Raw genomic sequence first — 25,003 nt, 5'->3', positions numbered from 1 at the left:
CTCTATATTATCTTACCAAAAATAAAAAATACAAAAATACAAAACTCTAATCTTTATTCCTTAATCAGAGGGAAGATAAAATCTCATGATTCTAAAAATATACAAGTTTCCTTGTAAGCACATTTTAATATTTTAGTAAAAATACCTACTTAAGATAAATTTTTTTTTACTGAGATATAGATGATATTGGATGTTGCTTTGTATTTCATATGAGTGAGGTAGACTATAGTGACACATTTACCATCTCCCAATCGATGCCTGAGCATAACATCGACCCCTACTTTGTTCACAATCAAAGACACCGTTCTTTACCGTCGCTGGAGTAATATGCCAATTAATATTTCAACGGTATTCTCAAACGTATCTTGGATGTGGAGAGCATTATAAACACTATGGCATTTGCCCAGTATTGTGATAGATAATAAACATAAGTCTACGAAATGATGTGACAAATTATTAGAAAATAAAGGTTACTGATTTAAGGAATTCCACATAACTTCATATTTTTTGTATTTTTATTGTATTTAGCATCACTTGACCCTCCATCTGCACATTTTGTTTCTTTTTATTTTACTATGCCTTCTGTTTATTTTAATGAACATACCACCAAAGCTTTTTTCCAACTTTTGGGGTCTAATAATCAATTATGTTCTTTTTGCTCGTTATATTTAGTTTTGTAATAGATTATATGTAAAATAGTATTTGAGTATATCGTCCGTGAAATGGGACTTAGGAATTTCCCTAAAATTGTTTGGAATAGATTTGGTCCTATTTCACTTTATTTAAGAAAAAAAAGAGAGAGATATTAATAAGCCCTATTTATTATCTTAGTCCTTACCCCTTCCTTGCTTATCATCTCTCCTCACTCCTTTCCTTCAAACCCCAATCTCTCCCTGCCTCACTCTCTCTCTCCGTTTGCACTCCCTCCCCAATGACATTACTCCATACTCCTTGTCTGAGAGCTCGTGTTTCTGCATCATGGGCAATTCCTGAGAAACCAATTTCATATCAACACATAACAATTTCCCATTTAAAATTAAAATAGGGCCCAACCAACCAGATGCCTAAGGCTGTCAAAGATTCCATCAGATAAGATTAGAAGATAATTTTACCAAGGAAGGTTAGAAATAGCAACTCTTAGATCAAAAGATCAATGGCTCAAAATCATGGCATACCCGAGATTCTACAAATCATAATGTGGATTTAAAAAGATTTAACTCATGCACCCATCGAGCAATGTGGTTATTCATGATCATCAAAGGTTGGAGCGCAAGAAGAATTGCAAATCACAGTAAGGCACTGAAAAGCAAAAATTAAATTACATAGAAAATAAAAATACAAAAAAGATTCCATAAAAAATAGAAAAGTAAGGTATAAAATATGACCTTGCATGGAGATTCTCTCTTATGTGAAGTATTTGAAATTGAGAAGTCAAGGGCAAGAAGGGAGAGAGCTCTACCTTTCATTTTCTCCCTTTAAGATTCCCTCTTCTACATTTAATATTTAAAATTTTTCCAGAATTACAATTAAGGAAAGCAAAAATAAATAGAAATAGATGAGATTGGTGTATGGTTATAATAATAACAAATTAAGGGAAAAATTAAAATCGAATATTTGCATTTTTTCTACTAACGATAACATGGAAATAAAATATTTAGTTTTCATATAAAAAATAGTAATAAAATATTTAAAAAAAATAAAGAACGCCATTGATATTAGGGGTAACTACGAGGTGACATGGCAAGAGGGATTAAGGCTTTTCATAATCGTAAAAAAAAAAAGGGTTAATGGAATAAGATACAAGTCACATGGACATGGGCATGGTGGTGAGATGGATTGAGCTCCTCCGTTGCGTCATTTGTTGGCGGAGCCTAGCGGAGGTTGCCTAGGATTTTGACACGTAGCCGATGCCACGTGTGTGGTAGATAATACAAGACCAAGGAAACGGTCTAAATTTTGGTTTTGAAAACTCGACCAGGCCGGATCGACCAAAACGGTAAAAAACCTAAGTCCTTCACTTTCTTCTTCTTCTCCCTCTCTCCCTCTGCTGGTCAAACGAAAGCAAGCCGTAGTCTCCCTTTGCTGCATCCTCTCTCTGCTCTTCCTTGACTTCAATATCCTTGATGCTTTTGGCTCCTCTTCATCCAATATCCCTGTCAATCTAGGACTAGCCCTTGTGGAAGCTCTGTTTCAGTACCGAATCGTAAGAGTGTATAATCATTCTGATAGGCTCATTCCCTCGGTCCCTTCATACCCTTGGAGGTGATTTTCATTGCATATTTTTACTCCCTCTTCATTGTCCTGGACATCATTGCAAACTGCATGTTATTCAAGAGTCTCAAATCAAGTTCTCATATGGACCTTGAGTGCAAATATAAACACCCTGAAGGGATTCTGGGGGAAGAAGACTGCTTCACTATCACATACTAGAAGAATTTGCAAGAACTGCCCTAAAGAGCTTTTTATGGACTTGTTTTTCTATTTTAGCATCGACTGGTCTTTCTTCTTGTAGATGGATACTTTGTAAACAGTTTCATTCTTTTCATTATCAGAGGCTTTTGTTTCTTTTCTTTGGATGGTTTTAAATCCTGTGTGGTAGAAAGGGCAAGAATGCCCAATGCCAGATTTATGACACAATCATTATCAAGTAATAAAATAATTCAAACACTTGATATATCTGTATTTAGTATTTATTCAGATCCAAAATTACTGATTAGAGTTTTGCATTTCAATGTGGGTCATTCCATGTGAAAACCCACTCCAAGAGCGACTTAGGTACTTGTACAACATCAAGGTTCTCTTTTAGTCTTGATGGCAAGAGCTGAGGATTGTCTATTGTTCACAGACAAATTGAACCTTTTGATCATGAATAAAATAATATCAACCTGCCTTTGATATCAGCCAACTTGAATTAAAAAAAAAAAATTAATAATAATAATAATAATAATAAATAAATAAATAAAGATGGAAACATAGAATTTTCTACCCGGATGGCCCTTAGTATCCTTTAAGATGGTGTCTTTATGCAATAAAATGAATAATACATCCCAGATGGATAAACAAAAGAATTTCTACCATTCAATTTGAATATCCCTGTGTGATCTTTTAAGTTTTTTACCTTGGGGAGCCAAAAGATCGCCAAACTGTGAGCATTGGATGGACCCCCAGCAGAGGACTTGTCATGCTTATATTGTTCTTATTATTATAATTTTTTTTAAACAAATGCACCACTTTATTCAGCAGGATTTGCTTATATTATTTGTTACATGTGCAGTCCAGGGCTTTAAACAGGCAAGATGGTGTCTTTATCCATCTGGGTTTTCCTTTGTTTGAACAGAATAGGGTAAGGAGGGAGAAGAAGAAGAAGAAGAAGAAGAAGAGACAAAGAGAGGACACAGTAGAGGGAGACTACGGCTTGCTTTCGTGCGACCAGAAGAGGGAAAGAGGGAGAAGAAGAAGAAAGTGAAAGATTTAGGTTTTTTACCGTTTTGGTCAATCCGCCTGGTCGAGTTTTTAAAACCAAAATTTAAACCATTTCCTTGGTCTTGAATTATCTATCATACACGTGGCGTTGGCTAGGTGTCAAAATCCAAGGCAGCCTCCGCCAACAAATGATGCAGCAGAGGAGCTCAATCCGTGGTGAGGGATGACCCATTACTCTCCTTAATTTAAGATGGTAATTTTCACTAAAAAAAAAGGCATTAAGCAATTTATTTATTTCATTTTAAACCTTCTTATTATTTCTCCATCTCCAAATAACATTCTCACGATCTGATTCCTAATTATTAGGGATTTTTTTTAACCTCCACTTTTTGTGTGTTATTATGTGCTCAAGATTTAATTCATAATTATTAGGAATTTATTTAAAATAAAATCCCCAATTACCTCAACCTTCCCCTTTTTGTGCCCACGATTTCTAATTATTAAGATTTTTTTCTCGTCTTTTAATACTTAATAATTAGTTCCCCTTTCTGTTCTCTCTTCCATTTCGAGGTTTTTTGGTCCATTGAAAAAAAAATTATGTCGAGGTTGGTGAATGTTTTTGTCTTTTTGAAAAAATATACCAGAGACATGGAGTACGTACTTTTTAATAGTAGTATAGTATAATATAGTATAGTATGATCTTCCATTTTGAGAGGTTTTTTTGGTCCATTGGAAATTTTTTTATGTAGAGGTTGATGGTTCTTTTTGTCTTTTTGAATAACTATACCAAAGACATGGAGTACATACTTTTTAACAGTAGTATGATAGTATGATATAGATATAGATAGATATAAATATGAAATTAATAAAAAAATCATTTTAATTAGTAAATGAGGAATATTAGTAGAAAAAATGGAAATTATTCCTTTATTTTGTAATAAATACATTGATACTATCCTCAGGATCTGATTCAGGTAAAGTATTGTTCTTAATGGATATTTTCATTTTTTGATGAATAATCTTAATGGATATTTGATTTGACACATATCATCCCTATAAATATGACTTTCATTCCAAGGATCCCAAAACAATTACATATTTTTAAGAGAAAACTATATTTTAAGATCACCCATACAAGGAAAGATATGAAAAAGATCGTTTTCTTTCTCCTATTCTTGGTCATTGCAACTTGTTAGTCACCTCTTCAACTAGGGATTAAAGTTTAACCCTAACAACCCGAATCTGTCCTGAGCCCAAACAGGGCTTGGGCCAAGTTTTTGACCCAGAGGGTTGGTAGAGTTGGGTAGGGCTCGAGTTGAGACCTCAACCCGGCCCAACCTGACCCAACTCGGCCCCAAAATATAACCTGAATTTTTATATCAGAATTTAGGAGTCCTTTTGAAATTTCATTTTAATTTTTTAATGTACAAGATATGAATAGCAAAAATAGGCTAATCCCAACATTGCAGAAGCCAAGGTCAACCTAACTCAATCCAACCTAGCTCGGTCCTGCTAGGATCAAGTAGGACTGGAATGAACTGGTATAAACCTGACAAGATTGGATCTCTCGCATATGGTATGAATTGTGACATGTACTGAACCGTGTAGGGGAAAATCTGCTGGGGCTTGTGCTTCCTCCCCCTTACTATTACTATGTAGGATGTGTGAATGGAAAGTGTGTTGTGGAGTGTCACAATGAGGAGAATAAAATAAACTTCAACCCAAAAATAAAAAGATGATAATGAATAAAGACTATTAAATTTTATTTATTTATTTATTTTTTTTAATTCTTGTGCTTATATAGTTGTTAAAATAAGAATGATGGATCACAAACATCACAGTCATAATTTACATATTCTTACCCCACTTGGCAGACAAGTTGCTTTTATTTTGAACCTATGATCACTAGATAGTAGAAGTTTTTTTAGAATTCAAACTCATTTTAATCCCTCAAATGCCTTAAATTTCCACAATTGCTAGATTTTGAAAATGTACGGATATCGTGCGCACATAACAAGAATTGGATAATTAAGAATTGAAGAGGCGTCAGATCCAAAAATCTCAACACAATCCCAACCTAACCCTAATCCTAACAGGCCAGTGGGCTTGGATGGAGTATTGTTAACAAAAACATGTTAGTTTTAAACTCATTCTTTTTTTTTCACCGTTTAAAACACATTTTGATGATGCTTCCTAAAGATATGTGAAAATGGAAAACAACAAGCATTCATGTACTATATACTTTTTTTATTTTTTAAGACTTGATTAGTTGAACATAATGTGTATTTAATTGACCATATCTCTCTTCCGAACTCCCATCAACATGATTCTTTCGCCAACATGAAGTTAACTCAAATGGCCTACATTTCTCATGATATCACTTTCAATTCAAATTCAATGCTCAGACCTTGAAATTGAGATACAAACTGATGAATTTGCTAAAGATTGTTTCTAAAGTAATGACTACCAATACAAACTGATCATGCATCACTTGGGAGTATTTAAATATATTAACAACAATTAACAACATCATAGCTAAGTCACATTGCTCAATAAAACTTTGGACATGTGTGATGTATAAATTTAGAATTTATGTTGAATGATATTCGATGATATGTCTTAGAACTTATAATTAGTCATGAGATATATATACATTAATGTTGGATGTTAGTCAAGCATTTATGTTCCTTAATTTGTATGAATATACTATTTTCTTTGTCTTTTTTTTTTTTTTTTTTAAATCTATACATTTAAAATTTGTAATTTTTTATCATTTTTTCCAGTGTATCATTAGAAAATTTTCAATCTTTAAAATTTGTACTATGCCTTTTTTTTTTTGCCATTGGATTGACTTGACTCACCCTCTCAAACTATTATTAGAAGTATAAGGGAGCATGATTCTAATATTGATATCGGATCAACCATATAATCCATATCAGTATCAATTGAGACCAACATCCAACTGGTCTAGATCGATTACCTAGTATCATTAGAGGGGTAAAACTATAAAGAAATTTTACATTTTTTTGGAAAGTAAAGGCCAAAGTGACGGATCCTCATGGATCCAATCAGGATTGATATCGGAGTGTTTAGATTCAGGATCGGTCCGATACCGATATCGATACCTAACTGCTAGACAGGGAGTGTTTAGATTAGGGGTGTCAATTTGTGGCCCGAACCGGGTAAACCGACCGGGACCGACCGTTTAAAGACCGGCCCGGCCCGGACCGTTTATTAAACGTGTCGGGCTTGAGCCCGGCCCGTTTATAAATGGTCGGTCTCGGTTTTGCTACTTGAACCGTCGGGCGCCCGACCGAGACCGACCGAATAACGCCCGACCGAGACCGGCCTATTGTGCACCGACTTGGCCCGACCTTTTAATGATTGTAAAATACCTATTTTACCCCCCAAATTAAAGAATAAAAACTAAAAAGTAAAGACATGTTCACATTTAAATAATGGTTATATTTGGTATCATTTATTGATTTATTGTCATTTTTTTGGGCTTGCATAAGTGGGCCGGAATATAATAGCACATTTTAAAGAGGGCCCATTTAAAAACCGGTTAAAGCCCGTTTAACATTAAACATGTCCGTAGCCCGGTTAAGGCCCGACTAAAGCCCGATTAAGGTGGTCCGATTATAACCCGAGACCGACCGACCGAATATAAATTGTATTATGCCCTCAATAACTAAGCCCGATTAGTTAAATGGGCGGACACGGTGTAGCCTTTGAAAGTCTTCAAGCCCGATTAAGCCCGACCGAAACCGAACCGGCCCGACCGGTTGACACCCCTAGTTTAGATGCCTGTCATTGACTCGTGGACTTGGAATAGTTAGAAGAGGCTGAGTGCGCAACACGCATCCGTTGCTTTCGCGTATATAACTGGAGTGGCCAACGAAGGAAGGGACTCCTGAAAGAGAAAGAAGCGAGGTGAGTCGTTGCTGAGGGAGGCTTGATAGAAAGTGTCTCGGTGGAAGAGAGGCGGAAAGAACCCATTACTTCGATTTGCTATTCGAGTCTTAGGCAGTCCTCTCCGTTTCTGCCGCTCACAGGTATAAATCTAGGGTTTTAATCTTTGAAACATAATCTATTCTCGTTTACTTGATTCGTTTTTTTTTTTTTTTTTTTCTGTTAGAATTCATCTTTTAGGGTTTCTTTTGCATGTTCTTTAGGGTATAAATTTCCACGCATATGTGTAAGTGAAAGTAGGTTTTACCATCCGTATTCGTTTTCTTTCGTCTATGTTTCACCTACCAGGGTTTTAGCTTTAAATTTTTGGCTGTTTAGGGATTTCTATCTGGTCAAAATGTCTCTTTTTGTTAAGGTATCCTGCGAGTTGTTCAGTTGCTTCGTAGTGTTGGTTCAGAGTGCGTTAATAACAAGGGCATTCTTGATCTAGGGTTTAAAATTCGACTAGTTCATATAGATTGATTCTTTATCGGGCTATGGGTCTTGCTAAAACCATGAAGTTTGAATTTTGACATCAGATGATCAACTTTCCTTTTGTACTTTAACAAACATAGTAAGCTATAAAAAAAAATAATAATAATAATAAATAAAAGAAAAAAAGAGCTTTTTATGCAACTCTTTTGTATGCTTTTGTTGTCTCTGACTGACGATTTAGGCCTCATACTGATTTATCTCCAATAATTTTACTTTGGGTCTTTAAGGTTCAAGCTTTTCCCTGGGGAGAAAAGAGAAGGCTTCATTCTTTGGTTGGCTTCAGGAAAGTTTGAGCTTAGTGCATCCAAGGTTTTGCATAAGGTAAGAAAGCTGGATACAGTTTCAAGTGATGTTGATGATTTTTTGAGGATGTATAATATGTTAATGAGATAGTTTTGTAATGGTAATTAGTGTTGTATGTTGCATTCTTATGTTGTTGATAATAGCAAATGTCAAAGCCCTTAACTGAAATTCTTATTCACAATTTTTTTGAGCTACTATCCTTTTAAGTGTTTAAGGTCAGGTGGTAGAGTTTTATTAACAATATTATTACCTAACATTTAAATTGGTCTGAGGTCTCACTTTGTAGATGTAAATGAATTGTCAGAACACGGTGGCAGATACCAAAGTCATAAGTCACTGGTAAAGATGGTTTAGATATAATTTGTGAAGACATGTTGAGATTTAGTCGAGTAAAAGATAAAAACATATGGGAGGTTAAAAAAAATTCTGAACTGAACCTAGTTTGAGGTTCTAAGTTGGTTGAATTTGGCACCCAGGGTGTAGAAACTGAAACCTATTCACGATCTAGAAAAAAAATAAATAAATAAACAAAAGAAGAATCAACCGTTCACAACTGCAATGCAAGGATTTATGTGGTTCGGCAAGGTCCCTATGTCCGCGGAGCAGTTTTCACTAACAATGGAGAAAGGGTTACAACCTCTCTTCCTCATGCCTATCTGGTTGAGCCTTGGTAGGTGAAAACTCTTCTTGATGGGGTAAGGATGTTCTATAGCTCTTTTTGAAGATGTACGGATATTCTGAGTGTTATGAGGAGTATCTGATACAGGGTGACTTCAGCTAGGTGTTATTGCATATTGGAAGGTTTAGGGTGTCTGTGTCTCCTTGCGAGCTTGTGTAAGTTTGTTAGGGAAACGAGGGCATCAGTACTGGTGGAAACATTTAAGATCCATATACTTGGAAGCAGTTGGGATATTTATACCTTTCTTTGTGCCAATGATGTTCTTAAGTGGTGGATGTGTCAGCTCAGATTGTCTTAAACAGGATGAGGTGGAAGCTAATGGAAAGTGCCCCTAGGAAGGAAACAGGGGGCATCCTGAGATGGATTTCCCGGAAAATGTTTAATTGTATGGAACAAAGGTTTCCTGGTATCAACATTGATGGCAGTTCTCTGGTAATCCAGGCAAAGCAGGGGCGGGAGGTGTCCTTCGAGACAATATGGGACAATTGATGTACTCCTTTAGTATCTTCATGGGTGTTAAGCCTATTTTTGAGACATTTTGAGGCGGTCTTGGATGTATAATGTGCGCAAAAAAATTTAAATGTGATGGGGCTTTGGATTGAATCAGGCTCGGTGGCTGTGGTGACTTCTGGTGACTTCCATTCAGCTGAATCATATTCCATGGTTTGTTCTCCAAAAGTGGATGTTTGTCCTCCCATTTCTAGAGTCAATTCCATGGAAAACCACACTGTTTTAGGGAAGGAAACCCTGTGGCAGACTACATTGCGAAGAAGGCAGCGAAGAATGGTGTTTCAGAGGTGGTGCTTAGATTTCCGAACCATATATTAGAAGAGATAGCATGTGATGCTTGGGACAAGCCAAGATTTAGATTCCATTAGGACTCTACTTGTCTTCTCTGCCGATGGCCATGCTGAAGGTGGAGATGGTAAGTTGTCCTAGTGGTTTCAGGCTTTGTCTGTTCTGTAATTCTGGTCTTATTTTGCGTTTAATAATACTTAACTTTTAGAGGAAAAAAAAAAAGTTTTCCTGGTAACTATTCATCCCTGTGTGAAAGAAGAAAGTCTACCTATAAGAAAATAAATTAATAGTTCAACAAGCCATTTCTGTTAATAGAATCATGAAACTGGGAAGGGGATGACGATACATGGAACAAATCATCGGTTACTTGGAGAAATATGATACATTTGGTGTCCTGCTCGTCTAATTTATCCTTCACTTTTCTTCTTTTTCTTGCTCTTTGTATTCTGGGTGCATGACTCTTAATTTTTTATAATCAAAGTAAATCCATTTGATGTTGAGAGATAAATGCCCTTGTACGTGATTCATTTGGCAGACATTGAATTTTCTACATGTTATTCTTCCTTCTTTGGATGATTGCAATATAATTCCTACTGCATACGACACGTTACAACTTAGGAATTTTGACGAGGCTGGATGATATGCTGTTGATAAATGATAACTCTCATTTAAAGAAAAATTTATTTTGGTTTTTTTCATAAACATGATATGTTGATAACTCTAGTTTACAGAGGAATTTTTGTTTTTTTCTGTAAACCATGATTTAATGGAAGAACTAACATTGTTTTTTCTCTTCTGTGAGATGTACTTCTGGTTATCATCTTACCGAAATGCAGGTATTAAGCTGGTTTTGGAACCTAAATGGATAGCAAGAAGTTCATTCAGTTGGTTGAGGAGAAAAAGAAGAGAATTCTGGAGGAGAAAGAAGCCCCCTTGAAATGGGAACAAAAGCTAGAAGCTGCTGCCAAGGCAAGAGCTGATGCTGAAGCAAAAGAAAAGAAGCAGAAAGTTGCAAAGCATAAGAGAAAATCCACGTCATCATCTGATGACAATAGTGATAGCGACAGCAGTGATTCAGGGAGGACAGCAAAAAGAGCTCACAAGAAGCACAGGAAGCATGGCCACTCAGATTCTTCTGGTAATAATGATAAAAGGAAAGAGAGGAAATCCAGCCGAAGGCCAAACAAGCACTTCACTAGGTTGGATGATTATACGCGTAGTGATGGCAGTGATGGTGGGTCTGAGGAAGATCGCAGGAAGAAGCGAGTGCACAAGAGGAGGCACAGACAGCGCGGTGCAAAATCAGATTCAGGTGATTCAGAGTTGAGCGAGGGAGAGCATGCTGGGAAAAATCATGCTAGGCACCACAAACACCACCGTCGATCCATTGACGATGATTCTTTGTCTTCTGATTCTGATGATAACAAACGTCAGCATGCAAGACGCCACAAGCGCCATCGCCGATCCAGTGCAGATGATTCCAGTTCTTCAGAATCCGATCACAAGCGTGAAAGAAGCCGGTCCTTAGGGAAGTCATCAGATGACAACCATGATGAATCAGGTAAACTGAGGAAGCATAAGAAATGTAATCACCGGCATGGCCACCATAACCGGCATCATCATCACCACAATCACAACCATAGGTCCCATAGATTAAATGAAAGGGATGATCAACATCATTCGCTAGAACAGAATGTGAAGAACTTGGAGAATGGAGATCATGCTCAGCATGCTGAGCAGGTGGATAAGAATGGCAGCAATGGCAATTGCGGTATCGACAATTGAGAAAGATGGAGACACCTACCTACTGACGATGAAATAGTCAATAATTGTGCCTTTTTTTTTTTATTTCTGTTTTTTCTTGGTGGGATGATCTCATTTCTGGGTAATTGATGTCGATGACAACTGCAGTAGACATAGACCTTAATTGAATTTGGGTTTTCTTCTACCTTGCGCCTTAGTTCTCTTTTTTGTTGAAATGTGGAACTTTATTATACAGCATCGTCCTCATCAGAAGTGGTTCAGAACCTGCATTACATATGATTTCTCAGGCCAAAATACGGAAGTTTTAACATTCTTAATTGATGAGAGTTATGATTGCTCCATAAAAAACAAATAGAAGAACGGTTTGATGGGATACCCGGCACTGGAGTTACCGTGAGGATTTAATTAATACAAGAAAAGTTTGAGGGGTTCATTGTTGACTCCTGGGTTGTCTTTCCATCTTGCTGCCGCTTGTGGTCTTTTATTGCCTTTTTTGGTTTGTTGTATCACCCCCCCCCCACCGCTTTATTCTCTGTTGCCCTAATTGGGGTCCTAATATATTCTCTCTTGCTTTGATAATGAATTTGAATTTGACTTCAACCAAATATATATATATATATATATATGAGAAAATTGCATTGCCACCCCCTGAACTTTCAGTCCTTATTCAACGTAACCCCCTGAACTTTTCGAAACGTCAAAGCCACCTCCTAAAAATTTTAAAAATTTCAAATCGATCCCTGTCGTTAGCCGACCGTGTTAAATGAATGAAAGCCGGTTAGTTTTTTTATAATATACCCAAAATACCCCCACCTATTGTGAGAGGACAATATTGCCCTCTCTTTTATGTGCATCTTCTAAACTCATCTCCCATCTCTCATCTCACTCCTCTCACTCACTCGGTCGGACAAGAAGAAGAAGACGACGACAGTACGGTAACCTGCAACTCGATTCTCTTCCCTCCGGCGTGCGATTCTCTTCCCTACGGCGTGTGATTCTCCCCCCTCCGGTGTGCAAAGCTCTCCCCCCTCCAGCATCCGAACCTTTCTCCCAAGGTATGTAGGGTTTGGCTTCTTCTTCTTCTTGAGCATTTAGGGTTCTTCTTCGTTGGTTAATCTAGGATTTATATCCTATGGAATACTGGAGATGGGGATTTTTCTTTAATTTTTCATCTATGATTGATTAAGTAGTGTAATAGCATCTAGAAGATGCAATTTTCTCTTATAAATGTATACATTTTATTTTTTTTAAACGTTCATCCGGCCAGATTGTTCATTTCATTCTGAATGGCCTTGCGCCAAACACCAAAAATCCTATTTCCTGAATATATTCAGCATAGTGTGGTCAATTTGCTGCATGGGAAAGCATAGATCATTTCACTGCGTGGAAGAGGAAAGAGTTCCCAATCTTCTAAAGCCTGAGTGTTGAACTTGATTGTCCATTCTCAAGAGTCCATCCTTCCTTGAGATGCAAAGCCCTTTTATAAGATTATATAAAAAATCTCTCCCTCTTTAAATAATTCACTTATCCTGATGAACCTTCACACCGCCTGTTTGAATGACATTAAAAATGAATCGTTCTTCTGGAAGTTGTCATTGTTCATGTTAGGCTTCAATCTTGGTAGTTCTTGATGCCCCTTCTGCAAACTTCTTGTTCCAGGCTAAAGAATCATCTTGACCCACAGTCATTTAACAAAATATTTACAGTAATTTGAAGGTGGATCTGCTACATGAAAGGTGTTTTAATCTCCAGTCAGTATTTTCCTACCCCATTCTTTCTTCTTCCCTATTTTTCAGAGGAAAACTTGCTTGATTGCCCACAATAGTATTTCTAGTCCAGATCTTGGGTGTTGAAGTGGACTTACAAAACCAAAACATTAATCACATCACAAGCCGAACCAGAAGAGTAAGAATCAAGCCACCTAAGTTTATAGAGTGGAATTAAATGCATTAGGTGTTTTGTTTTTTCAATTCTTTCAGTTTTTAGGCTAGAAAGAAAGAATTAGGTATTCTGTTGGTTGCAAAATGTAAACAAACGAGCCCTTTTTCAATCAATCCTAATCTGTATTTCTAATTCACATTGACATATTTAAATCCAATATTGGTAGGTAGTTTTGAAAATCTTTTGGAAGTGAGAGGCTCTGTAAATGGAATCCATATCATATCTATCTATCCCAAATGCTGTTTTTATTCACATATGAGGGTAGATTATGAAACTATTGATCATTTTTGAAAAAAAATAAAATAAAAGAGAGTTAGAAAAGATCAGTTATTTATGTTAAGTGTGGATTGATGATTTAACCAGATTATTTTGTTATGAGAAAATATATATGGGAAAATAGTTGATATTTGAAAAATCCTATGATTAGGTTCTCTGTATTATGCATTTCTATGATTGGTCTTTGATTTTGATTTGGAAATTTCTTTTTTGGGTGTATAAATGCTTTGACTTGTGTATTATCTGAAATGTTTGATGAAAAGTTTACCATTCTAATGAGTATTAAGTAATGTTACTGAATTTCTCTGTTTTCACATCTGAATTTTTTTTTTAGCAATGAATGTTAAGTGTGCTATTGAATACCATTGGAGTGGAAAGACTGTAGTTAAAATTGTTGATCCAGACTTATATGGCTACTTGGACATGGTGTATGACATCTACAATGAACTCATCACACATGTGCCTGTGGGTCATTATGTAGTTTTTCAAGCGAAGTGTATACTACCAAACAATGACATAAAGGAGGTAACAGATGATCCATCAGTGTATGAGTTGTTTGGCTTGCATAGTTGTGATATGATAAATATATATGTGGATGACATTGTTCACAGCAAGTCTGCAACCGTTGAATTTACAGTTAACCGGTTCCCTAGTAGTCTGGTTAATGATAGAGATGGTGAACTTGATGATGAACCTAGTGGACAATGTCAACAGACTTTACAACCATATGGTACTGGTCCTGGTAGAGCAGGGGAAAAATTTTTGTATGTAGGGCTACTACTGGTGCTAATAGTAGTGGAAGTGGAAGTGCTACTGCTTGTGCTACAGCTACTGCTAGGGGAGGTAAAGATACCAAGACCATTGCAAGGTGTGTGAGCATTGCTACTTCTAATGGAAGAGCTAGTAGCAGAAGTGAAGCTACTGATAAGAGACTGAGAGTGTCTAATGAGGTTGTCAGGGCTATTAGTAATAGCAATGCGTGTTCGGATGACTCTATGGTTGGATTTGATGAAGAGTGAAAAATTGGCAGCGAAGATGAGTGGGATGATGAAAGTGAAAAAGAAGATGGTCAGAATGACAGTGAATCTATAGAGGATGATGGGTATAGAAAAAATGATGAGGATCCAATTGATGATGACCTATCTGGATATGAATCTAAAGAGTATTATGGCAAATTTGATGAACAGAACTATGTAGGTGAAGGTGGCAAGGTGAAGATTGCTGAAGGTAATATATATAGAAATGAGCACCATTTCAAGGAATCTTTGAGAGAGTATATACTACAAGAGGGGTTTGATATTATCAGGTTGAAAAATGAACAAACTAGAGTTACAGTTATATGCAGAACACCAAATTGTTCATGAAGATTATATGCTTCACCAATATCAGATGGTATCACCTACATGGTAAAGACATATAACCCAGTTCATACATGTATTAAGGCAACCAAGAACAAGTCTGCTACATCTAGATGGCTAGCAATGGAACCTCTTCAACAGCTGAAGGTTCAACCAGAAATGAAAATAGAGACCATGGCTGATCACATGCAGAAAACATATGATATTCAGTTCCACTATACCAAGCTATATAGGGCATGCATGATTGCCCTAGAGATTAATGAAGGAAGCCATTCCACATCATATGCAAAATTACCTGCTTATGCTAGGTTGGTACTTCAGAAGGATGTTGGGAGTATTTTTAAGCTCCAGTTTGAGACCAGGAACCGTATGTCAGATAATCTAATTTTTAAAAGATTGTTTGTCTGTTTTGATGCTTGCAAGAAGGGTTTCTTAAGAGGATGTAGACCGTTCATTTGTCTTGATGGCTGCCACCTCAAGGGCCGGTATGGAGGGGTTCTGTTGAGTGCAATATCTGTTGATGGGAACAATGGTATTTTTTCGATTGCATATGGTGTAGTTGAAGTAGTGTAAGGATAGCTGGACGTGGTTTCTGGATAATTTACGAGATGCTCTACTCGATGACATTGATGATATGTCACTCACATTCATGTCAGACAGACAGAAGGTATACTTTTCTTTCTCTTTTTTTATTTTTTTCTTTTTTATATGTATTTTGAATTACTCATTTACATGTCCTAACATTTCCATATGTGTTGTATAGGGGCTGTCAGTTGTGATTTCCACAATCTTCCCTTATGCTCACCAAAGAATCTGCAGTAGGCATCTATATCAAAACCTGAAGGCAAAGTACCCTGGTATGCTATTGAGACTACATTTTTGGGCTGCCTCACAAGCTTCAACTGAACTTTAGTTTCAAAAGGAAATGAATAACATCAAGGAGATTAAGGAAAATGCATACTTGTATTTGAATGAAAACCCCTCGAGGATGTGGTCAAGGCATGCCTTTGATGTAGGAGCAAGGAGTGACCATGTCATGAACAATATGACTGAGTCATTTAATCACTGGATTGGAGACTTAAGGAGCAAACCCATTCTCACATTGGTTGATCACCTAAAGGTGAAAATAATGGGTAGGCTACATAGAAGGTATGAGAAGGCAACCATGTGGGAGGGTAAAGTAACACCAAGGGTTATGGTGAAGTTGAACAAGGTTCAGCAAGAAGCAAGGCATTGCAGGTGTCAACCGGCAGGTGAAGGTCAATTTGAGGTCTTAAATAGATTTGAAAACAGATTTGTGGTTAATTTGAACCATTATAGATGTGATTGTAGAGTTTGGGAAAGCACTGGTATACCTTGTCTCTATGCTGCAACTTCTATATCATACATAAGGGGAGAGTTGGTCAACTATTGTGATCCATTTTTCAGTATTGAAAAATACTTGGATACATACAAAGAGATGATCCATCCACTTTCAGATTTGGCAGTGTTGAAGGATGATGCTCCTAATGAGAGAGTACTACCACCAAATCTGAAGAGGTTACCAGGTAGACCTCACAAAATTAGGAAAAGAGAAGCAGGAGAAGCACTTCCTTCAGATTTCAGGAAGAGATCATCATCAATTAGGTGTGACATCTGCAAGAAGGAAGGACACAATAGGAGGACATGCCCGAGGGTTGGAGATGCTAAGCAGGGTGGATGTACTAGTAAAAAGAAGAATATAAAGGTAAATGCAACTCACTTTATTTATTTAGTTGAAACTTGTTTAATAAATGTCTCATGTTTATCGGTTGTTGTGTAGAAGAAACATAAAGGAGAGAGTGAAGATGGGATCAGCACATCTCAACGACTGACTAGATCACAAGTATCTATGTCTAGCACAATTGGGTGTTTACAAGACAAGGTATTGACCAAGCAAAAGACCAATCGAGCAAAGAGGACAGCAAGGGAGAGGGAGAAGAAATGAAGTATAAGCAATCTGGATGTTTTAATTTAGAACAAGAAAACAATATTGTATTAATTTACTTTTTATGACTTTAAGACAATTGGGTGTTTCTCTATGGTTTTGGATGTTTTTGACGGATTTGTTTTTTTTTAAGAGCTATTTCTATTTCACACTAGACATGGTTGTATGGAATATGTTATGAACAGGTATTCATGGATATGTTTTGGATGTTTCTTTATGGTATAGATTGTAATGAAATATGTTGGTTTCAAGTGTGTAATGTTACAGGTATTTACAGGTATTAAATGTCATTTTATAGCTAAAATGCTGCCCGTTTACAATCAAAATGTTGTCCGTTTGTTTTCGAAACTCATCACAATGCTGGCACTCTCTCCATCAAAATGCTACCCATTCAATTTGAGGGTCATGATTAATCAATAACTTAGTAATAAGAACAGTAAGAATGAACGATTTCATTTAGTTCAGATTCTTCCATACTTGACACAACTTCACTATTAAACATTGTAAAGTCATTTTTTTAACACATAGCACTAAACACACCACCACAAGCACACCAATTACAATTTTCATCGTTCCATGTGCTTTCTCTAAATACTTAATTCTTTTCTTTAAGGCACGAATATCTTTTTTCATCTGTTGACATTGGATTCTTTCACCAACAACTGCTTCTAAATTAGTTGCAGGGGGTGGCAAAAGTCTTGGTGCAACTATAGGTTCACACCATGAGAAGAATCGACATCCTCTTGGTGCTTCAAGGCAGCAATAGTACAACATATTTGAGTGCGAACTATACTCTGAAATTCGCACCAATGCCCTTTTGGGTTCAGGACATTTGCATCTAACATTCACAAACCTTAACCCACTTTGACTGCTGTCATTGACACTTGTGGTAGACATCCGTTATCTGCAAATTAAACATGGTAAAACTGGATTACTATTACTTAGCATCCAGAGTATGAGAAATGCTCAAAATATAGACCCAGAACTCAAANTTTTTTTTTTTTTTTTTTTTTTCTGTTAGAATTCATCTTTTAGGGTTTCTTTTGCATGTTCTTTAGGGTATAAATTTCCACGCATATGTGTAAGTGAAAGTAGGTTTTACCATCCGTATTCGTTTTCTTTCGTCTATGTTTCACCTACCGGGGTTTTAGCTTTAAATTTTTGGCTGTTTAGGGATTTCTATCTGGTCAAAATGTCTCTTTTTGTTAAGGTATCCTGCGAGTTGTTCAGTTGCTTCGTAGTGTTGGTTCAGAGTGCGTTAATAACAAGGGCATTCTTGATCTAGGGTTTAAAATTCGACTAGTTCATATAGATTGATTCTTTATCGGGCTATGGGTCTTGCTAAAACCATGAAGTTTGAATTTTGACATCAGATGATCAACTTTCCTTTTGTACTTTAACAAACATAGTAAGCTATAAAAAAAAATTAATAATAATAAATAAATAAAAGAAAAAAAGAGCTTTTTATGCAACTCTTTTGTATGCTTTTGTTGTCTCTGACTGACGATTTAGGCCTCATACTGATTTATCTCCAATAATTTTACTTTGGGTCTTTAAGGTTCAAGCTTTTCCCTGGGGAGAAAAGAGAAGGCTTCATTCTTTGGTTGGCTTCAGGAAAGTTTGAGCTTAGTGCATCCAAGGTTTTGCATAAGGTAAGAAAGCTGGATACAGTTTCAAGTGATGTTGATGATTTTTTTTTTATGATTTTTTGAGGATGTATAATATGTTAATGAGATAGTTTTGTAATGGTAATTAGTGTTGTATGTTGCATTCTTATGTTGTTGATAATAGCAAATGTCAAAGCCCTTAACTGAAATTCTTATTCACAATTTTTTTGAGCTACTATCCTTTTAAGTGTTTAAGGTCAGGTGGTAGAGTTTTATAAACAATATTATTACCGAACATTTAAATTGGTCTGAGGTCTCACTTTGTAGATGTAAATGAATTGTCAGAACACGGTGGCAGATACCAAAGTCATAAGTCACTGGTAAAGATGGTTTAGATATAATTTGTGAAGACATGTTGAGATTTAGTCGAGTAAAAGATAAAAACATATGGGAGGTTAAAAAAAATTCTGAACTGAACCTAGTTTGAGGTTCTAAGTTGGTTGAATTTGGCACCCAGGGTGTAGAAACTGAAACCTATTCACGATCTAGAAAAAAAATAAATAAATAAACAAAAGAAAAATCAATCGTTCACAACTGCAATGCAAGGATTTATGTGGTTCGGCAAGGTCCCTATGTCCGCGGAGCAGTTTTCACTAACAATGGAGAAAGGGTTACAACCTCTCTTCCTCATGCCTATCTGGTTGAGCCTTGGTAGGTGAAAACTCTTCTTGATGGGGTAAGGATGTTCTATAGCTCTTTTTGAAGATGTACGGATATTCTGAGTGTTATGAGGAGTATCTGATACAGGGTGACTTCAGCTAGATGTTATTGCATATTGGAAGGTTTAGGGTGTCTGTGTCTCCTTGCGAGCTTGTGTAAGTTTGTTAGGGAAACGAGGGCATCAGTACTGGTGGAAACATTTAAGATCCATATACTTGGAAGCAGTTGGGATATTTATACCTTTCTTTGTGCCAATGATGTTCTTAAGTGGTGGATGTGTCAGCTCAGATTGTCTTAAACAGGATGAGGTGGAAGCTAATGGAAAGTGCCCCTAGGAAGGAAACAGGGGGCATCCTGAGATGGATTTCCCGGAAAATGTTTAATTGTATGGAACAAAGGTTTCCTGGTATCAACATTGATGGCAGTTCTCTGGTAATCCAGGCAAAGCAGGGGCGGGAGGTGTCCTTCGAGACAATATGGGACAATTGATGTACTCCTTTAGTATCTTCATGGGTGTTAAGCCTATTTTTGAGACATTTTGAGGCGGTCTTGGATGTATAATGTGCGCAAAAAAATTTAAATGTGATGGGGCTTTGGATTGAATCAGGCTCGGTGGCTGTGGTGACTTCTGGTGACTTCCATTCAGCTGAATCATATTCCATGGTTTGTTCTCCAAAAGTGGATGTTTGTCCTCCCATTTCTAGAGTCAATTCCATGGAAAACCACACTGTTTTAGGGAAGGAAACCCTGTGGCAGACTACATTGCGAAGAAGGCAGCGAAGAATGGTGTTTCAGAGGTGGTGCTTAGATTTCCGAACCATATATTAGAAGAGATAGCATGTGATGCTTGGGACAAGCCAAGATTTAGATTCCATTAGGACTCTACTTGTCTTCTCTGCCGATGGCCATGCTGAAGGTGGAGATGGTAAGTTGTCCTAGTGGTTTCAGGCTTTGTCTGTTCTGTAATTCTGGTCTTATTTTGCGTTTAATAATATTTAACTTTTAGAGGAAAAAAAAAAAGTTTTCCTGGTAACTATTCATCCCTGTGTGAAAGAAGAAAGTCTACCTATAAGAAAATAAATTAATAGTTCAACAAGCCATTTCTGTTAATAGAATCATGAAACTGGGAAGGGGATGACGATACATGGAACAAATCATCGGTTACTTGGAGAAATATGATACATTTGGTGTCCTGCTCGTCTAATTTATCCTTCACTTTTCTTCTTTTTCTTGCTCTTTGTATTCTGGGTGCATGACTCTTAATTTTTTATAATCAAAGTAAATCCATTTGATGTTGAGAGATAAATGCCCTTGTACGTGATTCATTTGGCAGACATTGAATTTTCTACATGTTATTCTTCCTTCTTTGGATGATTGCAATATAATTCCTACTGCATACGACACGTTACAACTTAGGAATTTTGACGAGGCTGGATGATATGCTGTTGATAAATGATAACTCTCGTTTAAAGAAAAATTTATTTTGGTTTTTTTCATAAACATGATATGTTGATAACTCTAGTTTACAGAGGAATTTTTGTTTTTTTCTGTAAACCATGATTTAATGGAAGAACTAACATTGTTTTTTCTCTTCTGTGAGATGTACTTCTGGTTATCATCTTACCAAAATGCAGGTATTAAGCTGGTTTTGGAACCTAAATGGATAGCAAGAAGTTCATTCAGTTGGTTGAGGAGAAAAAGAAGAGAATTCTGGAGGAGAAAGAAGCCCCCTTGAAATGGGAACAAAAGCTAGAAGCTGCTGCCAAGGCAAGAGCTGATGCTGAAGCAAAAGAAAAGAAGCAGAAAGTTGCAAAGCATAAGAGAAAATCCACGTCATCATCTGATGACAATAGTGATAGCGACAGCAGTGATTCAGGGAGGACAGCAAAAAGAGCTCACAAGAAGCACAGGAAGCATGGCCACTCAGATTCTTCTGGTAATAATGATAAAAGGAAAGAGAGGAAATCCAGCCGAAGGCCAAACAAGCACTTCACTAGGTTGGATGATTATACGCGTAGTGATGGCAGTGATGGTGGGTCTGAGGAAGATCGCAGGAAGAAGCGAGTGCACAAGAGGAGGCACAGACAGCGTGGTGCAAAGTCAGATTCAGGTGATTCAGAGTTGAGCGAGGGAGAGCATGCTGGGAAAAATCATGCTAGGCACCACAAACACCACCGTCGATCCATTGACGATGATTCTTTGTCTTCTGATTCTGATGATAACAAACGTCAGCATGCAAGACGCCACAAGCGCCATCGCCGATCCAGTGCAGATGATTCCAGTTCTTCAGAATCCGATCACAAGCGTGAAAGAAGCCGGTCCTTAGGGAAGTCATCAGATGACAACCATGATGAATCAGGTAAACCCAGGAAGCATAAGAAATGTAATCACCGGCATGGCCACCATAACCGGCATCATCATCACCACAATCACAACTATAGGTCCCATAGATTAAATGAAAGGGATGATCAACATCATTCGCTAGAACAGAATGTGAAGAACTTGGAGAATGGAGATCATGCTCAGCATGCCGAGCAGGTGGATAAGAATGGCAGCAATGGCAATTGCGGTATCGACAATTGAGAAAGATGGACACCTACCTACTGACGATGAAATAGTCAATAATTGTGCTTTGGTTTTTTATTTCTGTTTTTTATTGGTGGGATAATCTCATTTCTGGGTAATTGATGTCGATGACAACTGCAGTAGACATAGACCTTAATTGAATTCGGGTTTTCTTCTACCTTGCGCCTTAATTCTCTTTTTTGTTGAAATGTGGAACTTTATTATACAGCATCGTCCTCATCAGAAGTATTTCAGAACCTGCATTACATATGATTTCTCAGGCCAAAATACGGAAGTCTTAACATTCTTAATTGATGAGAGAGTTATGATTTCTCCATTAAAAACAAATAGGAGAACGGTTTCATGGTATACCCGGCACTGCAGTTACCGTGAGGATTTAATTAATACAAGAAAGGTTTGAGGGGTTCATTGTTGACACCTGGGTTGTCTTTCCATCTTGCTGCCTCTTGTAGTCTTTCATTGCCTTTTTTGGTTTGTTGTATCACCCCGCCCGCCCGCCCGCTTTATTCTCTGTTGCCCTAATTGGGGTCTTAATGTATTCTCTCTTGCTTTGATAATGAATTTGAATTTGACTTCAACCAAATATATATAATGAAGTTCATGAGAAAAGGGTCCTCCAGGTTGGAAGGAAATAATGACTTTCACAACCTCCTTTGTGAGTTGTTAAATATGCCACATTAGTTGTAAGGCGTTTTGAGTTTATAAGTGCCATATTGGATTTGGACGAGTGATGGTCTCTCGAGATTGAATGGAACAGGGTCTTTCAACGTTCTCCATTCACTAGAAGAGCCATTACCATGCCTCAATGGAAATGCCAGCCAAACTCTACATCCATTGCAGTATACAGTGGGCAAGGAGCTAGTTCCAGATCAGAGGTATCTTTCACAGCCTATGACATGTTGATCAGCCACAATGATCCTGATACCTTAATCCATGATGGTGGGAGAGAAGGCATTAGGCATTGGTGTGTGTCAGTATTACAGCAGAATAGAGGGAGAAGCCCAGAGATCTTTTATGGTAAGACCAAGACGTCCTCCGCTCTTTAAAATTGCAAAGAGAAATAATGGAAAATTTTCATAATGGGATGGTTTTAAACAATGTAAGTTATCCCTTGATAAAATATTTCGGGCAGCCAATGCCTGAGAAAAGGTATCTCAAGAACCTCATATGTTCCAATCACGTCTGTGATTTGATCAACAATAATATGAATCAAAAGAGTATGATTTGGCTGCTGGAGTTATTATTGCAGTCATCCGGTTGAAGTGGTGACATGTGCACTATGATGTATTCCCGCACTATAGAAGAAGCTCAGCTTTTAAAAGAATCGTATCTTCAACTGTTTTTCAACTATGATAAAACACAAGCTTTCTTGAAACATATGTTAAAAGTTCTTCAATATTTTCTCTGTTGAGACCCCATTGGCCACAAGAAGAGAAGTCACTTCCTGCAAAAAATGGCAGTTAAAACAACTTCAGTTCTCAGCCCTGAATCATTCACATGGAATCACTAATTAAAAACTTACATGGAAAGCAGCATGATATGGAGATTCTTACAGTGAAGAGAGCAGTAGACAAGTTAAATATGGCAGTCAATTAGTTATTTCTTGCAACAGATGCAACAAAAGACCATATCTAATCAATTGTAGATTGAAAGAAATCACATTTACATATGGTTCAATGAGGAACCTCAAGTTTCAGTTCTTTTAACCTCAACCCCTCTCAAACCCCCCCCTCCCTCGACTGGTCGCAAGCAATTAAAATAAAACAAAGGGAAGTGAAATAAAAGAATGTGAAGCAAAAAAAAAAGATGGAAACAATTTCTATTATCATGATTGCCTAACAAAAGCCAAAAGGACCCGGTAATTAAATTTTCCAAGACTCCAAATAGATTCCTTAGCCTTTCGCCACTTTCCTATTCAAAGCCAAATAATTTGATTGAAAAGTCAAGTATAAATAATCAATGTATTCAATAAGCTTTGTTGGTATTGATTACAAAATCTCAATTAAACTCTTGCTTTAATTTCACTTCCCTTAAACCTAGCCTAAAGGAAAAAAGAAATGAAAAGATTAAAAAGCTTGACTGAGATATCCCATCCATGTGGCCAAAGAATCAGTGAGATGGTAACAATCTCGAAGACCATCAATGAAAATAAGAGAGGTGTAATATAAAATAATATTAATAAATTTATATCCAGCACGTTCCACTTACTTTTATTCTCCAAAAAAACTTTCCAAATCATTGGTTCAAAGCCTAATAAACTAAAAAGGGGGAGGGGGGATGTAAAAGTGTAAACAGCTGTGTACCAAAATCCAGCAAACATTTTAGCAAGAGAGCCTTTAAATGTGAGCCGCTAAAGAGTAACCGCAAGGTATTGAGCCTCAATTATGGCAAGGGGTGGTCCTCCATCTATCCCAAGAAGTCCTTGCTCATTTCTCAAACATCCACAATTAGTTACTGCTCTTCCAGACTCCAAAATTATTCCTAGATAGTGAGAGCCTTCAAATAGTGAGCCGCTAAAGGGTAATCGCAGAGGTGTTCCAGAAATACTTCTAGAATAGTTTCTAACTGATCAAGGTAGCATCAAACCTCTGTCTGTCTCTGTTTGTATTTTGTGTTTGTGTGTGTGCGAGGAGAGGGGAAGTGTACTACAACTTTGGGAGTACGAGATCTAATGAATTATAGTCATGGCGTCAAGGTGAACCAAGGCATTTTTTTGGGGAAAATTACATGATTATCTACTTTTGGGTTTCTCTTTACAAAATTACCTAACAAAAGTTTCAGTTAACAAAAATACCCAAAATTAGGTTTTCCCTTATAAAATTACCCACTTAAAGTTTAAGTTAACACAAATACCCAAAATTGTTTGGGTTTACAAAACTACCCACTCAAAGTTTTAGTAATAAAAAAAAACATGGTTATATGTGAAAGATGAAGAATCACTATTTTGGGTAGTTTTGTAAACCCAAACCTGATTTTGGGTATTTTTGTTAACTGAAACTTTGGGTGGGTAGTTTTGTAAACCCAAACCTAATTTTGGTTATTTTTGTTAACCAAAACTTTTTATGGGTAATTTTGTAAAGGGAAACCCAAAAGTGGATAATCATGCAATTTTCCCATTTCTTTTTTTTTTTTTTTT

General features: G+C 36.9%; 5 protein-coding genes across 7 annotated transcripts in view; 4 read left to right on the top strand and 1 right to left on the bottom strand.

The window, feature by feature from the left end:
- The first annotated feature begins 7,305 nt into the window (after positions 1-7,305).
- Positions 7,306-11,597, top strand: LOC122085135 (sarcoplasmic reticulum histidine-rich calcium-binding protein-like). Of its 2 annotated transcripts, none has more exons than XM_042653589.1 (3): positions 7,306-7,478; positions 8,097-8,190; positions 10,486-11,597. In XM_042653589.1, the coding sequence occupies exon 3, from the start codon at positions 10,511-10,513 to the stop codon at positions 11,432-11,434; it is 924 nt and encodes a 307-aa protein (XP_042509523.1). In that variant the 5' UTR covers positions 7,306-7,478; positions 8,097-8,190; positions 10,486-10,510; the 3' UTR covers positions 11,435-11,597. The 2 variants fall into 2 exon arrangements, with proteins under 2 accessions (XP_042509523.1, XP_042509514.1); XM_042653580.1 differs by having other exon boundaries at positions 7,307-7,478; positions 10,452-11,597.
- Positions 11,598-13,966: 2,369 nt separating this feature from the next.
- Positions 13,967-15,561, top strand: LOC122079553. Its single transcript, XM_042646117.1, has 3 exons — positions 13,967-14,394; positions 14,661-14,857; positions 15,020-15,561. The coding sequence occupies exons 1-3, from the start codon at positions 13,967-13,969 to the stop codon at positions 15,559-15,561; spliced, it is 1,167 nt and encodes a 388-aa protein (XP_042502051.1).
- A 352-nt stretch (positions 15,562-15,913) lies between these two features.
- Positions 15,914-16,954, top strand: LOC122079549. The gene is made up of 2 exons (XM_042646103.1): positions 15,914-16,714; positions 16,790-16,954. Exons 1-2 carry the CDS (start codon positions 15,914-15,916, stop codon positions 16,952-16,954), a joined length of 966 nt encoding a protein of 321 aa, XP_042502037.1.
- Positions 16,955-18,512: 1,558 nt separating this feature from the next.
- Positions 18,513-22,024, top strand: LOC122077988 (protein FAM133-like). 2 transcript variants are annotated; one of them, XM_042643870.1, is made up of 2 exons: positions 18,513-18,606; positions 20,916-22,024. In XM_042643870.1, the coding sequence occupies exon 2, from the start codon at positions 20,941-20,943 to the stop codon at positions 21,862-21,864; it is 924 nt and encodes a 307-aa protein (XP_042499804.1). In that variant the 5' UTR covers positions 18,513-18,606; positions 20,916-20,940; the 3' UTR covers positions 21,865-22,024. The 2 variants fall into 2 exon arrangements, with proteins under 2 accessions (XP_042499804.1, XP_042499808.1); XM_042643874.1 differs by having other exon boundaries at positions 20,882-22,024.
- Positions 22,025-22,915: 891 nt separating this feature from the next.
- The window catches only part of LOC122077978 (fruit protein pKIWI502-like), a 14,695-nt gene continuing 12,607 nt past the window's right edge, over positions 22,916-25,003 (bottom strand). The window contains exon 5 of the mRNA XM_042643862.1: positions 22,916-23,311. Within this exon, the coding sequence (XP_042499796.1) occupies positions 23,249-23,311 (63 nt within the window). The 3' untranslated portion in view covers positions 22,916-23,248. The remainder of the gene's footprint in view (positions 23,312-25,003) is intronic.

This window comes from Macadamia integrifolia, chromosome 1 (assembly GCF_013358625.1).
Source record: "Macadamia integrifolia cultivar HAES 741 chromosome 1, SCU_Mint_v3, whole genome shotgun sequence".
Taxonomy (NCBI): Eukaryota; Viridiplantae; Streptophyta; class Magnoliopsida; order Proteales; family Proteaceae; genus Macadamia; species Macadamia integrifolia.
This window is presented reverse-complemented; position numbering and strand designations above follow the sequence as displayed.

What these genes read in the sequence shown, in the direction of transcription:
- LOC122085135 (XM_042653589.1), top strand. Translation starts at nt 10,511, where the DNA reads ATGGATAGCAAGAAGTTCATTCAGTTGGTTGAGGAGAAAAAGAAGAGA.
- LOC122079553 (XM_042646117.1), top strand. Translation starts at nt 13,967, where the DNA reads ATGAATGTTAAGTGTGCTATTGAATACCATTGGAGTGGAAAGACTGTA. An exon ending in AGAGCAGGGGAAAAATTTTT is followed by an intron (nt 14,395 to 14,660) that starts GTATGTAGGGCT and finishes AAAAATTGGCAG; the next exon opens with CGAAGATGAGTGGGATGATG. An exon ending in CAAGGTGAAGATTGCTGAAG is followed by an intron (nt 14,858 to 15,019) that starts GTAATATATATA and finishes CACCAATATCAG; the next exon opens with ATGGTATCACCTACATGGTA.
- LOC122079549 (XM_042646103.1), top strand. Translation starts at nt 15,914, where the DNA reads ATGAATAACATCAAGGAGATTAAGGAAAATGCATACTTGTATTTGAAT. An exon ending in GTAAAAAGAAGAATATAAAG is followed by an intron (nt 16,715 to 16,789) that starts GTAAATGCAACT and finishes GTTGTTGTGTAG; the next exon opens with AAGAAACATAAAGGAGAGAG.
- LOC122077988 (XM_042643870.1), top strand. Translation starts at nt 20,941, where the DNA reads ATGGATAGCAAGAAGTTCATTCAGTTGGTTGAGGAGAAAAAGAAGAGA.